General features: G+C 36.0%; 1 protein-coding gene across 1 annotated transcript in view; it reads right to left on the reverse strand.

Annotated features, from left to right (window-relative positions):
* Positions 1-15,059, reverse strand: part of ANKRD10 (ankyrin repeat domain 10) — a 38,586-nt gene that overhangs the window by 10,742 nt on the left and 12,785 nt on the right. Inside the window, 2 exon segments of the mRNA XM_006878307.1 lie at positions 1,480-1,715; positions 13,335-13,426. Of these exon segments, the coding sequence (XP_006878369.1) occupies positions 1,480-1,715; positions 13,335-13,426 (328 nt within the window).

Genomic DNA, 15,059 nt, shown 5'->3' on the forward strand with positions numbered 1-15,059 from the left:
AAAAGAAGTAAAATGGTGAGTTTTGCAGAGCCCCTCCCCCTTTTGAGGAATATACATTCCACATTAAAAGAATCAACAGACATAATTCTTGAATTCTAGAAAAAAAGAATGGACTACATTTTATTAAGGTCTAAGCTCTACATCAAAACGAGGGTGCTTCAAGCAGTTTGGAAAAAAGGAATTGAAAGGCAATTTCAACATGTGACTTAAAAAAAAACAAATTCACAGCCAAGACTGTAAAACTAATCACTTTTAACACATCAAGGACTTTCGTGTGAAGTTACTCACACAATATTTTAAATGCATCTCTTTTTTAAGAAGCACAAACTTATATACAAAATGAGTAATTCGAATTGAGCAAAAAAGTTAAACTCATGCAATACTTAAACAGCAAATCAATACAAGATTCCAGAAATTACAATATAAAAGAATGAAAGCAATATTATTATGAAATTGCATACTGAAGAGGTAAAAAAAAAAAACAAAAAAACTAATTATACAGTTATTCAAGCCAAGAAAAACTACGTTTTGAGTATTTGAGCAAATGGCAAAAAATATTTTTGTTTCAATGAGAGAATCAATGTCCCGGTACACCATTCACACTGAGTATTTGAATAGTAAAAAAATAAATTTTCTCTTCACGCATGTGATGTGACTGTGTATTCTTGGCAAGCTATTAATTCTGCCTTCTGATTAAGAAACTTCATATACACATATATACATGTGTATTTTTTTACAAGTTTTTTTTCCCTTCAATTAAAAAAAGTAACCCATTCATTCTGCATATATGCAAACTGCCAACTTACCCAAAGGCAATTAAAGCAGGATCCTTAAAACACAAGTTGTTGTAGTTAAGTGCCATTGAGTCAGTCCTGACCCACAGTGACCTTATATAGAGTGTCTGAGGAGCAGTTGGTGAGTTTGAACCACCGACCTTGCAGTTCAAACAGCTAACTTACCTAAATACTTAAGACGTTGGAACTTGTATGATAACCACGTTTACACTCAACTATGGGAATACGGAGGCCAGGTGAGGACACATCACAGCGCTTAAGTGGTAAAGTTTGGAAACTTTTACTTTCCCAAGTGCAAAACCAGGTTTCAGTGCCCTATCAGCATCAGTTTTTTATGAGCTCAGAATCCATAGGAATTAAAAAATAATAATAATAATGGCACAGTGGCGGAGTATTTTAATAGTTCTATTTCAAATAGGTACAACAAATAAAAATCGTTTTTTATACTTGATGGAAGGAGAAGCTGGGTACTAAGAAGTTTTGTACATGTACACAAGCTGTCTAGATGGCTTACACCTTTTCCTGTTTGTTAAGTGGCCCGTCTTCAAAGTGGCAATTCCACCAGAGAGTCCATGTGTCACAACCTGAGTACAAGTGAAGAGCTCAGGCTGAAGGAACTTTCAGGCATAAAAGAGAAGACACGTTAAAGAAACTCTGTTCTTTCCCACCCAGAATGTGGTCTTACCTTCAGTTCTAGCTTTCTTTACTCCAATGGATTCAGAATCTTCCAAGGATCTCTTTCGATTTGTTCCCATACTAATATGACTAGGAAATATATTCTGATGAACCCCATTTAAGGTGCCATTATTATAGAAACAGTTCAGATGACAATTCTGGAGGTTCAAGAGAAACTGGGTACATTCTTGAAAACCCTGGGTTTGTGCAATATCTGCTGCCGTCAGACCACTGGCATTTCTCAGGCTGTATGACACAAAAACACTGAATTATGTTCCAGTAGTGCTTGAGCTCGGTGTCTGCTTCTGCTGAACTGACTAACTATCTGGAAGTGATACGAAAGATTACATAAATCAAAGCAAGTTTTCATTCGCCCTACTACTGTAACTAACTTTGCTCTCAAATACAATTGATTTCTAAGCAAGATTTGGGAGATAAGTCATTAAAAAAAATCAATATACTCAATTGTTTTAAAAAAAAGCATCTATCTTCCTATTTAACTTCTCAAGATTAAGTTTTTATGTTAGTCTGAAGACCCTAAATTTAAGCTCACTTCAGACGTAAACTGAAACTGAAATCTGTATTATCTATTCTTAGTTTTAATAATTCATCCCTTTAAGCTTGACTAAAATCATAACAAACAAACAAGTACTGAAATTGTCCATGGCATTCATAACAACTGGCCTCCTAAATACAAACACAATTGGCTTACCAGAAAGCTTACGTTTGCACAAAGCAGATTTCATGCTAACACGTGACACTGTAAATGGAAGTCTAGAAGGACGCCCTGCCATTAAAGTCATTTATCATGAGATTTAAAAAGCTGGAGTTGTTGGGTTTTGTTTTTAGTCCTTGCTATGAATATCTGTGTATTACAGTTTGGCATCCCAGAGCATTTGAGTACACCTCTGCTGTCTGAGTTCTTGTCTAGGTTAAGATTCCTATCACTACAGAGGATTCAAGATCATTTCACTGGGTTAGTTACATGAATAGTTGTAACGCTGCTGCTGTATGTGCGACAATAACTAAAATGCAGACCAAAGTAGGACGTGTTGGGAAAATGTAAATAAAAGATCAGAATAAGATCATTTTATAGAACTTGTAAACCTTAATTAGAATACTGAATAAAAATGTGGGGAACAAAAGCTAGTCCGTGTTGCGGCTTCTCTGGAAGACAAGAATAGTGTTCTGTGAAGCAAACCTGTAAAAACACAAAACATTCTGTTAACTGCAGATGGATAAACTGAAACTGTGAAGCTACTAAGTAGCAAAGACAGTTCCCATACTTAAGTAGTGAGCTCTGCTATCGTCACGCAAAGATGTGGTGTCAAGTTAAAGGCCTTATTTTGCATCAATGAAATAACCAGCCTAGATCCCTAGGTGAATCAGTCACAGGATTGGCTTCTGTTAAGAAAAATAATTTTGAAAGTGAAAGCTACAGAATTAGGGACAGAGGTTTTTCATTTATAAAGATAGTAACAATCTTTGTATTCCGGTATCTTCTCATCATATTCATAACCACTACCTTCAGAAACAAACCAGAGAAATCTCTATTTTTTTAAAAAGAGATGTAAAAATAAGTTATACATTTTAAAGGAAGGCAGAAGTCCAAATCCAATTTGAGCAGATGTAAAAAAGGCTCCTGGTGTGGTGCTGTAGGACCAGCACTGGACTGTAAACCAGAGGGTCAACAGTTCAAACCCACCAGCTGCTCTTCGGAAACTATACAGGGTTGCTATGAGTCGGAACTGACTCAACAGCACTTAATAAAATAACAAAAAAGAAAAGACTTGAGAATACCAGAAACCAACAAAATGTTCTTAAAGATACAAAGCAGTAGTGCTATTATAAACTAAAATTGATATTTTCATGTCATAAGATTTCATGATTCTGGATTCTGAAGAATATTATTATAGAATTTATATTTTGTTCATATATAAATTAAATGAAAGGGAAACACCCAATTTTTGGCAGAACAAAATATTACATGATTTACATGTGTACATATTACACATTAATTACATTTGTGCAAATGATCATACACTTAATTTACAATAATGTTGCACTGAAATATAACATATGTAACTACACAAATTATAGGTGGATTTTTTTCTGTGTGTATCATCTTTAGAAGATACCTAAAATGAAGGTGGTCCAGATAAGATCTACTATAAGTTAAAAAAAAAAAAAAACAAAAAGAAAACGTGAACTGAGAAGTTGTCATCTTAAAATAAAATAAGTTTCCATCTTGAAAAGATGAAAAACATAAGCTAAGTTTATAAAATAGGCATTCCTAAACAAAAACGCAAATTTATTCTCTTAAAAGAACACAGAAATGAGAAACTGCCCATTGAAACTGGGCCTAATGAAAACGCTAACGTAATGTTGAAAGAAAGGTTACTATTTAGTTTTATCAGAGAATAAAATAGCAGTAAGTGGCAGTTAGATCATAAATACCAGGTCACCAAGAAGAAAGTTCTTTAAGGGTCATGCCAAAATGCTAACGTTGGGAAAAGAGCACAGAAAAAGTTAACTGAACTGTCACTAGTTTCTCACAAAATTCTTGAGAAGTTAGGTTGATCTAACAAAAAAAAAAAGGGGGGGGGGGGCGAAATAAAAGAATTCCAGAACATGTATGGACAGATACCAGAATCTGGAGTAGTGATTGTGGAAGAATCAGGAGATCATAATTTTGCTCAGTGTTAGTGTTTGAATAGCTCTAGCCCTTTAATATCATCAGTAATATACAAATCCCTTCTCTTTACCTACAAAAGACTTCAACTATATTCCCACACTACTTGGGACTGATTGTATACAATATAATGTTTGTTTTGTTTTCATGTATATGCTTCTCAAAAAAGTGTTCATAGCTGACAGCAGCAGAGTAAGTGGTCTCACAGTGGAAACAGGAACCACCCACCTACCCACCCTTGCCTCTAGGGGTCCTCCTTCCCGTTTCTTTTCCCGACTTCCCGACATGCTTTCTCTTCTGGTCCAATACTAATTCCACTATATCTCCCCTGTTAAAAAAAAAAAAATATCTAGCAGGTTGCTCAATTCTGTGCTACACATTACAGAATTACAGACACTGGCCTGAAATTTAAAGTACCAGGACCAGTTACACAGAGCTGCAATTCCAATTCCCGGAGTCCAAGTGTGTATGTGAATAGAATTGACCAGTATTCCATAGGGTTTTCTGAAGTAGGCCAGGCTTTTCTCCCCACCCCACCCACCCCCAACTTTTCTTTTGAAGCACCTGAGTGCTTCCAATCTTTCCATTCTTCCAATCTTTCCATTAACAACCAAGCGTATAAACGATTTGTACAATCCAGGGACTCTAAAACAAATGAAAACCCACTGCCGTCAAGCTGATTTTGACTCACAGGGACCCTGTACAGGGTGTCCAGTATTGCACATCTTTACTAGAGTAAAGATGAAAAGTCACATCTTTATCCCGAGGAACAGCTGGTGGGCTCAACGGCTGACCTTGTAGTGAGTAAGTTCAGTGTTTATCCTATAGTGCCACCAGGCCTTTTTTTAAAACAAACATTGTCACTGTTCTCAAAAGTGCCCGGCAAGTCCAGTCCCAGTCAGCAAGCCTGTAATAGGGTTTCCAAGAAATGGCAGGTGGTGTTTGAAGGTCAGCAGTCCAGGGGCACACCAGGACTCCAAAACACGGATGGTAGTGATGGTCGAGTACTGTGGAGTCAGTTCCGACCCACAGTGACCCTGTATAGGGTTTCCAAAGCTGTAGATCCTTATGGGGAGAAGAAAGGCTCATCTTACTCCCAAGGAGCAATTGGTAGATTTGAACTGCTGACATTGTGGTTAGCAGCCAGCTCTTAATCCACTACGCTACCAGGCTCTTTCAAGTTAAGTGCCATAGAGTGAGTTCTAACTTATAATGACTCTGTATAGGGTTTTCCAAGGAGTGGCTGGTGAGATTGAACTGCCAACTTTATGGTGGAGTGCTAACCCTACGATGTCACACCAGGGACAAACATTAGGAGCCATCTATTGTCAGGACTGATTAAAGGTTTACGTAAAAGTAAACATTTTAGGCTTTGAAGGCCAATCGTCATCTTTCACAACTACTCCGCTCTGTTGTGACCTCAAAGTAACCTTAGACAACCGAACTAAGGCACGGTTACGCTATAATAATAAGCCTTTCTTTATGGATACGAAGATTTGAACTGTACATACTTTCAAGTGTAATGAATTATTATTTTGCTATTGATTTTTACATCCTCTCCACTTGAAGAAAACATAACCCATTCTTAGCTTCCAGGCGACACAAAAGCAAACAATGGACTAGATCCAATGATGAACATCTAACCAAAGAGATATCCCTAAAACTCTTCCTCTGTGTTTAATAATGGAGAGCTGAAAAATGTTTATTAGTTTTGTACACTATTCTACTTAAATTATTTTTTAAAAAACTTTTAAAAAGTTGCCAAATCAGTCACAAAATGTGTTATGTAAACTTGTAGTACAAAAACGTGAAATAAAAGCCGAGAGAGCACAGTTAAGAATCATGAGTAACAGAATCATTCCTTGTCTGTCTGAGTGTCTTCGGTTAAAAGTTTGAATGGGGTTAACATTGAGTAGAGCAAAAACTATCTTCATAGGATTCCACTCTTCAGACTGTTTTTAATAGTTGAACAAGTAGATGCAACTTTCAAATGGATTATATAGAGGCTGAAAAGTATGTGATCTGCCAAGTGAAAGGCTAGAACACCACGACTCTTAAGTGGCATAGCTGCCAAAGGAGTCCTGGGGGACCGTGGTTGAGCGCTCCCCTGGAAGGAAGTTATGGCAGTCCACTTGTGTAGCGTCTGGGAAACCCATAAAGCAGTTCGAAGCTGTCCTAAAGGGTTGCAATGAGTCAGAAACACCTCGACAGCAGCGCTTACTCTCAAAACATTTTGAACATAAAAGGTTCAGGTATCATAAAAGTTTAAAAATACACTTTCTTATTTGTTAAAAGGGGGATTCCATTTTGAGGCTTGAAAAGTTGCACCTATAATCCTGATTAAAACATATGACTTTATAAACCTCAAAAGTGGACTCAATGTTTCATGTTAAGTAGCTCTTAAATCTAAGCTATCTATGTATTTTCTTAAATTTTAACGTGAGTAGGGCACTTAGGGGATTTAAAGATTCCACCGTAACTGCACATTTAATGCTACACTTTATTGTTATACCATAAATGTTTTTAAAACAATCACCGAATCAGTAGACATTGAGCGTGTTTCTTATATAAACACACTATCCTCTAATAACCTAAACTGAGATATCATTAGAGACGATCACAACTGCAGTATTATCTCCTATTATTTCAGAGGGAAACAAAATGTCTGGAAGAAAGCCTGCTCTCTAAAACGACCGTCTGAATCAACACCAGGGTACTAACTAAACTAAATGCATTGTTTCTAATTACAGCTTTATATAAAAACATACAAATTGGAAGTTAAAGTCTTTATCTTGACGCATTTTCAATGATCTAAAATTTATTGTTGCCCCTTTCTGAGATCGAGAGGAGGTGAGGTCATTTTAAAGCCGTATTTCACCCCTTCTGGTGCACTCTAACCTCCACAGGAAAAATCTTTGTCATGGGGCAGCGATTTCTCTTACCACTAGCCATCTTGATATTCATGTTGGTGCTAATTTGCTGAAGTTATAAAATGCTGGGCTGCAAAATCAGCGGTTCAAGCTCACCAGTCACTCCTTGGAAACCCTAGTCACTGTACATTGGAACCGACTCGACGGCACTGAATAACAAGCTAAATTGGTTACAAGCTATTTAAAAAACTATGATGAATGCGTTATTATTATACTTCCCATTCAGCATGACATTCACCATACAATTCTCCCTACAGTTTCTACTATTACTTCAGAATTGGAATATTAAAACACACAGAGATGTGGAAGTGTTTACTATGACTGAATTGTCCTGTTAAATAACTGTCAAATAAATAACCCAAATCCATAATAGTAACCTTTTTAACATTGAAAAATAAATGTGCATACACTACATACGGAGCTACATTTTATGTAAGAAAATTCTGAATATTAAAGGATTATATCCAAGAACGTTCCCAAAAGAATTGTCAACCTCATCTATACTGTCAGTTAAGCCTCCATCTATTCCATTTACAGTGCCACAATGCTATCAGAAATGGGTAAGAAGCCGTTCGAATGAGAACAATTTTGATTTTTTTTTTTTTTTAAAGCACAGATCAGGAAAGACCTGGACTATGTAAGTTGTCACATCACCTTTGGGATGTTTGTCTTTTCATTAATGCCATGTGACAATAAAAGATTATCACAGTTTTTATATAAATACTTCTGTTAAAATTCTGATCTCAACTTATCTACTGTTAGTTTACAAATAAAAAGATAGATATCATAAATTAGGGTAAGCAAAGCATGCAAGTCTAGAGAATCTAAATCTGAATTCCTAGATTAGCAGTAAAACCAATCACCGCAACAAATACCTCAACAGTATGCCTTGTGTGCAGAAAGGAAGCCATACTGAACATTCAATGCCACACCTGTAAGGGTTTCGGAGAAGCACCTGTGGCAGTTTCAGCAGTTTCTATATGGAATGCTCCCCCTTTCTAGGATTACTTGAAAAAATCAAGTCAATTCGAATTACGTAGCTGTAAAACATTGACATGTGTAGTTTTTATAGATTCAGAATCTTCTGTTTGATGTAAAACGGGCAATGCTTCATTAAACAGGAAACTCAAATAATAAGGGATCACATATTTGCAGGCAACACTTGGATTAAAAACACAGACACATACTTCAGGTGCAGAAGCACATTTAAGGAGCTTAAGCCCTTGTCATGTGACCACCTTAACCAATGAGATACTGCTCAAGGCCACTGCCTTATAAATTACCCTCAGGTAATTTCTTAGCATGAAGCCAATTTAAATAGGCCAAATCTTCCAACAGAAGTTTAACAGGATGGACTCAAAGCCATTCACTCACGATTCTGGTTACTTTAAAATTTGGTATGCGGTATCTCAAATACATTAAAAACTATTTCGAGATAGAAATAAGCAAATATATGGCATCATTAAGAAAAAAAAAATCTTTTTCTTAACAAAACAAAAATATTACAAAGTGTCCATTTGTACAGACAAAACATTAGCAAACATCTAAAAGTTCTTCAGTAAAGAAATACATGTGTATTTTTAACCCTTTGGTATCCAAACGCTTAAATAATTAAAGACCTTCGTAATTATAATCTTCAGGTTACAAAAGTAACTTTGTACAAAGTTTCAACCTGAATAAAGTTGGTGCCAAGTTTTCATTTCAAATTCAACATGGCTAAATGTATATTTTTTTGTGTTGTAATTGCAACCAAATCATGTTTGCATACATTAAAATACAAGAGCATCATCTAAAAGAGTTTGATGAACTAGTCAGCATTCTCTTCTGGTGAATGAGCGTAAGAAAAAATACATCTGGGTTTAGAGACCACAAAGCACTACTGCGATAAGCTCTGAGCTTGTTTAAAATGAATGAAATTAATGATTAAGACACATATATTTATTATTCAGACTGCTTGAAAAGTCATCACAATTCTAAACTAAACTAGGATACTAGCAACCAACATCTGTTCCTGTCTGGCAGGTGGAACTAAAAGCATTGTTTCAGGAAATCCTTTTTCCCTACTACTTAGCAAAAAGATAGAGTCAGGAAATAAAAAGAACAGATGAGTTTGCCTTAGTGACAAGTAAAATGATTTATAAATGAGTATTAAATAATCCAAGCTTTATTTATTTATTATGTTTTTTAAAGTATACTACAAATTCTATATGGCTTGATGAGACAATCTGGTTCACCACACATTCAGAAATGAGTTAATGGCTAATAAAGTAAATCTGGGTTACATTTCTGCTAAGGGCAAAAACTGCAAATAAACTGACAGCAAGATTAAATACCTTCATCATGTTTACTTCCCCTAACAAAATTTTTGCTTCCAGTCATGGCTCCACTGGTAAGCAAATAAAGGTGGATCAAGATGGCCACCAATTATGAACTGAATAGGTAATTAATTCTATTTAAGAATTAAGCATTCCACAACATACTTCTGTACAACACTGTTAAAAAACAAAACTATTAATAGCACATTGTAGATTTTTTTTTTAAATTGTAACCAACAGTGCTTGTTACCCAAAGCAAGAGAAAATTTCTTAGAGTAAGTCACTGGCCTTGCTTTTCACAAGGTCATACTTTGTGATCTGACGATCAGTTAAGTTCACCTTGGGATCAAAATAATTGCATTTCAAAATATGCTGCCCATTTGAAAATCTGGACCACAGAACTAATGGCTTCCACAGAAATGCTCTCCTGTAAGAAAAGCACGAAACTTGGAAATCAGCTACTTTAAACACTAGCATCTGTGTAACGTGGTATTAAAAAGGGCTGGCAAAATTACCAGAGGTGGTAAGTAATTCTTGTTCGTTCTCAATCCAGCTAATTCCCTTTAGGAGGGTTTCACTTAAGAGGCAATTAAACACAGGCTATTTTGTATCTAGTTGGTGAGGAAACAGCCTTCTATTTGATCTAGCAAGAAACGCACACAAAGAAACAACTGAAAATGAATGGATTCCAAAATACTCAAAGATTAACCAAGATTTAGAAACTGTTATTGACAGTATTAGTACTAAGAAGATCCTCTTAATTATTAGCAGATAATTGAGACTTAATCTTACATGCAATTACTTATTCCACCATCCAAAAGACAAATGAAGCAACTTTCTCATGTTAGTAGATGTATGCCCCTTTTCTGCTGAAAACACTGGAATTGTGAAGCAAACACTGGTTATTGCTGTTATGTGCCACCGAGTCTGTTCCAACTCACAGCAACCCTGTATAGGGTGGTTTGAACTGCCGACCTTTCGGTTAGCAGTCAAGTGCTTATCCTACGTGCCACACCAAACAGAGCTATAATAAAAAAAACTGAACTATAATATAAGTAAAATTAAGGCTAATATCAATTTCATATAATGAAAGTACATTTAGACGTCGGGAGGAAAAAAGGAGCATGAGAACAGTCTGCAAATGCTTAGATGATTTAAAGTACACAAACATTTCGTTTGATCACAGAACTGTCTTTTAATCCTGTGCATTTTCAGATGCAAACAGTGCCAAATGATAATGACAATCATGTAACTGAGAAACAAAATCAAATGGGAAAGAAAACTTGGCACCAAAACCCAAGATTTAAAATAAAAGGGAAAAAAAAAAGAAGTTCCATTAACATACTCACGTGTGGTGCTAGAAAATTTACTACGATGCAGCTCAGCAGCTGATATGCGTTACAGATGCAGCCTACATTAACAAGTAAGTTACACAACAAACCATTCTAGCCACAAATACTCAGTATGCCTACCCTTAGCAGTATCTACACTAATGGCTAACAAAGCACAACAATTTTGGCTATTTCATGTAGCAGATACATATAAAAAACAGCGTAGGTTTTAAAAGCAAAATGATTCATTTTTAAATAATGGCATAAGATAGTTTTCAATTTATTCACAGGAAAAAAAAGAAAATTTTATAATTTCTTCTAAATATTATTATCATATAATATGAGGAGTTAACCATCTGGCCAATTCTGAACTGGAAAAGAAAAAAAAAAGTAGCTTTAAATAAGTAAATAAATTCTGTGCCACTTGTTCTTTTAAAAAAAAGTATTATTTGCTAGGACTATCATAAGAGTAACACTGTAAGAAACCAGTAAAATCGAGGTCAGTACCACTGTTTGGGGGGACGACACCATCATTACATGTCGGCAGACTAAAAAGTGTTAAAACTATTAAAATGTGCAGAACAGAAGATATCAAGAAGCAAACTGCAATTTAGCTTACTGGCCAAAGTGACATTTTATCTAGATGTTAAAATTAAATAACCACAAATACAATAGCTATAAATAATGATTACTTGCTCTATCTCCAGGCCAAGAACTTAGAATTTTAGGTTAAAATTGTTTTTGGCTAGGTGGCTCATATTAAATATTTCTTCTTTAAAAAAAAAAAAAAATCTGAGAGTTCAATCAAGGGAAATCACCATAATGCAGGGTCTTGAGGGAGTGGCTCTTATACTGAGAACGAAAAACAGACTGGCATTTGAGGCCATGTTCAATCACACTGTTGGTGGAGATGGGAAAAGAGACACTTGAGGGTCCTGTAACCAAGGACAGAATTATAAACAAAATGTATTCTCATTTCTAAAAAGACACCTATATTTAAAAAGGACACAGTGACAGATGTGTATTGGTTCCAAGGATTAAGCTATCATTAATAAAACTAACATCTTTGTAATAAAATATTCAGGATCAAATATTGTTTAGAAAAATAAGGTGTTAAAAGGGTCAATTTCTAATTATCTATTATTTCAATAAATGACAATAAAATGATTTAATCAATTACTTCTTAAATGACTCTGTATTTTCTAATCAAAGCTTCTGTTATTAAAATTAAAAGATCTGAATATTTAATCTAAACATAGCTAGTAAAAACCATCTCTTCAACTTTGCTTTTTAAAGTAGTCCATTTAAAATTATACTCAGTATTTTTTAAAGTGTACATATAAAATATTTGCATTAAGCAAATTTTTTTTTTTTTTTTTAACTTTGTAATGTTCCTGCAATGCAACAGTTATTACAGGTCATGTTTCTAATTCTAAGTCATTATATAATGACCTGACCCAAGCCTGAATCAGTGGCTAATATTGGCAGTAAAACGTAATGAAACAGAAGCTAAGACACTCCAAGACAGTCTTTGGTACTGCCTTGCATTAGTGTAGATGGCTTCGTTGTCCAGGATTAATTTTCAATATTTACGATAATACAGAGTCAAAATCAAGAAATGGAAACCAAAGGGTTAAACTAAATTAGTTATGTGGTTTTTTATTTCTCCCCGTCTAAAATTTCTTATTTCCAATTAGAATACAATGGCTTAAAGTTTACTCAAAACACTCAATCAATAAGATAAAACAAAAAAGCTGCTATTATTTTAGTTATGTTGGTTATTACAGCTATATAGCTTACACTCAACATTTAAGGGTGAAAACCGCATCCATTTTGTTAATGCTGTAAACTGCAGGAGAAAAACTTTGGTAATACAAATCTTAAAAAAAGAGAAAGTTAATACAAATGATTTTAAAATAAACATCTACTACTACGGCTAGCTTTAAAATTGCATAAAAGATATACACTGCTAAATCAAAACACTCAGATTTTTCTATCACACGGTAAGTGGGCTTAAGCACTGACATTCTAAAATAATGCCATCAGTATCAAAAGCTCGAAGAGCTTGAAGTCTCTCCTGAATACAGCTCTACTCTACAGAGCTATAAATCTCTAAGAAGTCCTAACAGGGTTTTAAAACATAATATTCTCACATCTTCCAAGATGAGGGAATCAAAGCTGAGAAAAGCTAAGTGCCTTTGATGAACTGCTTGAATCTAAAAAGACCTGCAATTTCCAATTTCCAAGGCCCTCAAATGAAAACTTGGCAAAGAAAAGTTTAATGACTTGCCCACATTCACACAACTACTTGCTGGCAATGTCATGACTTTAGACTCCAAGTCTAATTATGGAACTATTCTCTCCGTAGTATACTTTCTCATTACAAAGAAATCTGAGGCTGAAATAAAATTAAGCCCCTTTTTGCAAGTGGTCAACACAAGCCACGCAATTTTCCTCACTAGCACCAACTGATTTAAGACCAAATTATATTACTTATAATAATAATAAAGAAGTGCTTTTGTTTGTTTAAATATTGTCTTTACACACAACATCCTTGACTACATCTGTAGCTCAGAACAATAAATCAAGACACTTACTCGATGTGAGCTCCGTTGGCCACAAGGGCACTTATGCACTCTAGACTACCAGACCGGGCCGCCTTATGAATAGGAGTTTCTCCCTCACAATCCTGAAAACACAAAAGGCAAAACACACACAGGTATTCAGATCTTACGCAATTTTCACATTTTAAATTAATTAACACACATTAGAGCGCTCAGTCATGTTTGACATAAACAATATGGTGACCCAAATTTGAAGCAAAACACAAGAAGGAAAGAGAACATGTTTAAATTTTTAGGTCAGGGGGTTGGGGTGGGGTGGGGGGAGGGGAGGGAAGGGGAAGGGTGAAGCCTCCACAACAGTGATGCTCTGGTGGTGACCCAGGTGTGAAGATATAAAGTCGGTTCCAACTCACAGAGGCCCTGTATACAAGTTCTGAGCTGTAAGTCTTTACAGGAACAGAAAGTCTCATCTTTCTCCCAGGAAGCAGCTGCTGGACTCACTGCTGACCTTAAGGTGGACAGCCCAACCCATAACCCACCACACCACCAGTACACCTTTGTAATGCTCCAGAAGACGACCCATAGATTAATTTTAGGCTGGATCTTAGCTCTATAGAAAACCCAAAAGAAGTGTCCAATGGATGTTCTAACGTGTGCCTATCTTGAAACTAAATTAGGATGACATTTTAGAACAAGATGGTTGGAGGATAGAGACCCAAGCAAAAAATGAGATAGGAGAAGAGTACAAGGGTCAAAATACAAGATTCATATATATATTTAAAAAAATAATAAAATACCATAGCTTACTTCCGGCCCATGTCCTCTTCAGAGTCTGGCTTGAATTTCTGGCAGTTCCCTGGGCTCAGTTTTAAATTAAAATCAGCATAATTTTACTTGCATGTGACATCATTAATGATATTGTTCAGCAATTTCCACAAACTGTTGGATCACCTTTCTTCAGAATGCATACCACTATGGTCTGCTTCCATTTGGTTGGCCAGGTAGCTGTCATGGGTGAGTTGTCCAAATTTCTTGTTCTAGACACATGAACACCTCCAGCATGTTTGTTGAAACAGCTCAGCTGGCATTCCGTCTGTCTCCAGAGCTTTGCTTTTTGCCAGCACCTTGAGCTCAGGCTAGACTTCTTCCTTCAGTACCAGTCGCATCCAGCATATGCCACCTCCAGAAATGGTTGGCCATCAATCCCTTTGGGTGCAGTGACTTGTGTGTATTCCTTTCATCTTCATTTGATGCTTTCTGCACCAACCAATGTTTTGCTCATGTTGTTGTTGTTGTTGTTGAGTGCCGTCAAGTCAGTTCTGGTCCATAACGACCCTGTATAGGGTTTACCAGGAGCAGCTGGAGAGCCTGAATCACCAACCTTGCAATTCAAATGGCTTTGCAGTCTGGCGCATTAGTCTGCAGCACCACACCAGGACTCCATCTTTTTTGCCCATTGTTGTTGGTTGTTATGTGCCGTGGAGTCAGTTCCAACTCACAGCGACCCTGTACAGGGTTTCTGAGGCTGTAAATCTTTACAGGAGCAAAAAGCCTTATCTTTCTCCAACGGAACAGCTGGTAGTTTCGAACTGCTGACACTAAGGTTAGCAGGCCAATTCATAACCACTACGCTACCAGAGCTCCTTATTTTGCCCATAGAATCCGTCATATTGTAAGTCAAGGTTTGAATTATTTCTAGTTCTTTTGCCTGGAGAAATGTTGAGCATGTTCTTACCTTTTGGTTTTCTAACTCCAGGC

This window comes from Chrysochloris asiatica, unplaced genomic scaffold (assembly GCF_000296735.1).
Source record: "Chrysochloris asiatica unplaced genomic scaffold, ChrAsi1.0 scaffold00029, whole genome shotgun sequence".
NCBI lineage: Eukaryota > Metazoa > Chordata > Mammalia > Afrosoricida > Chrysochloridae > Chrysochloris > Chrysochloris asiatica.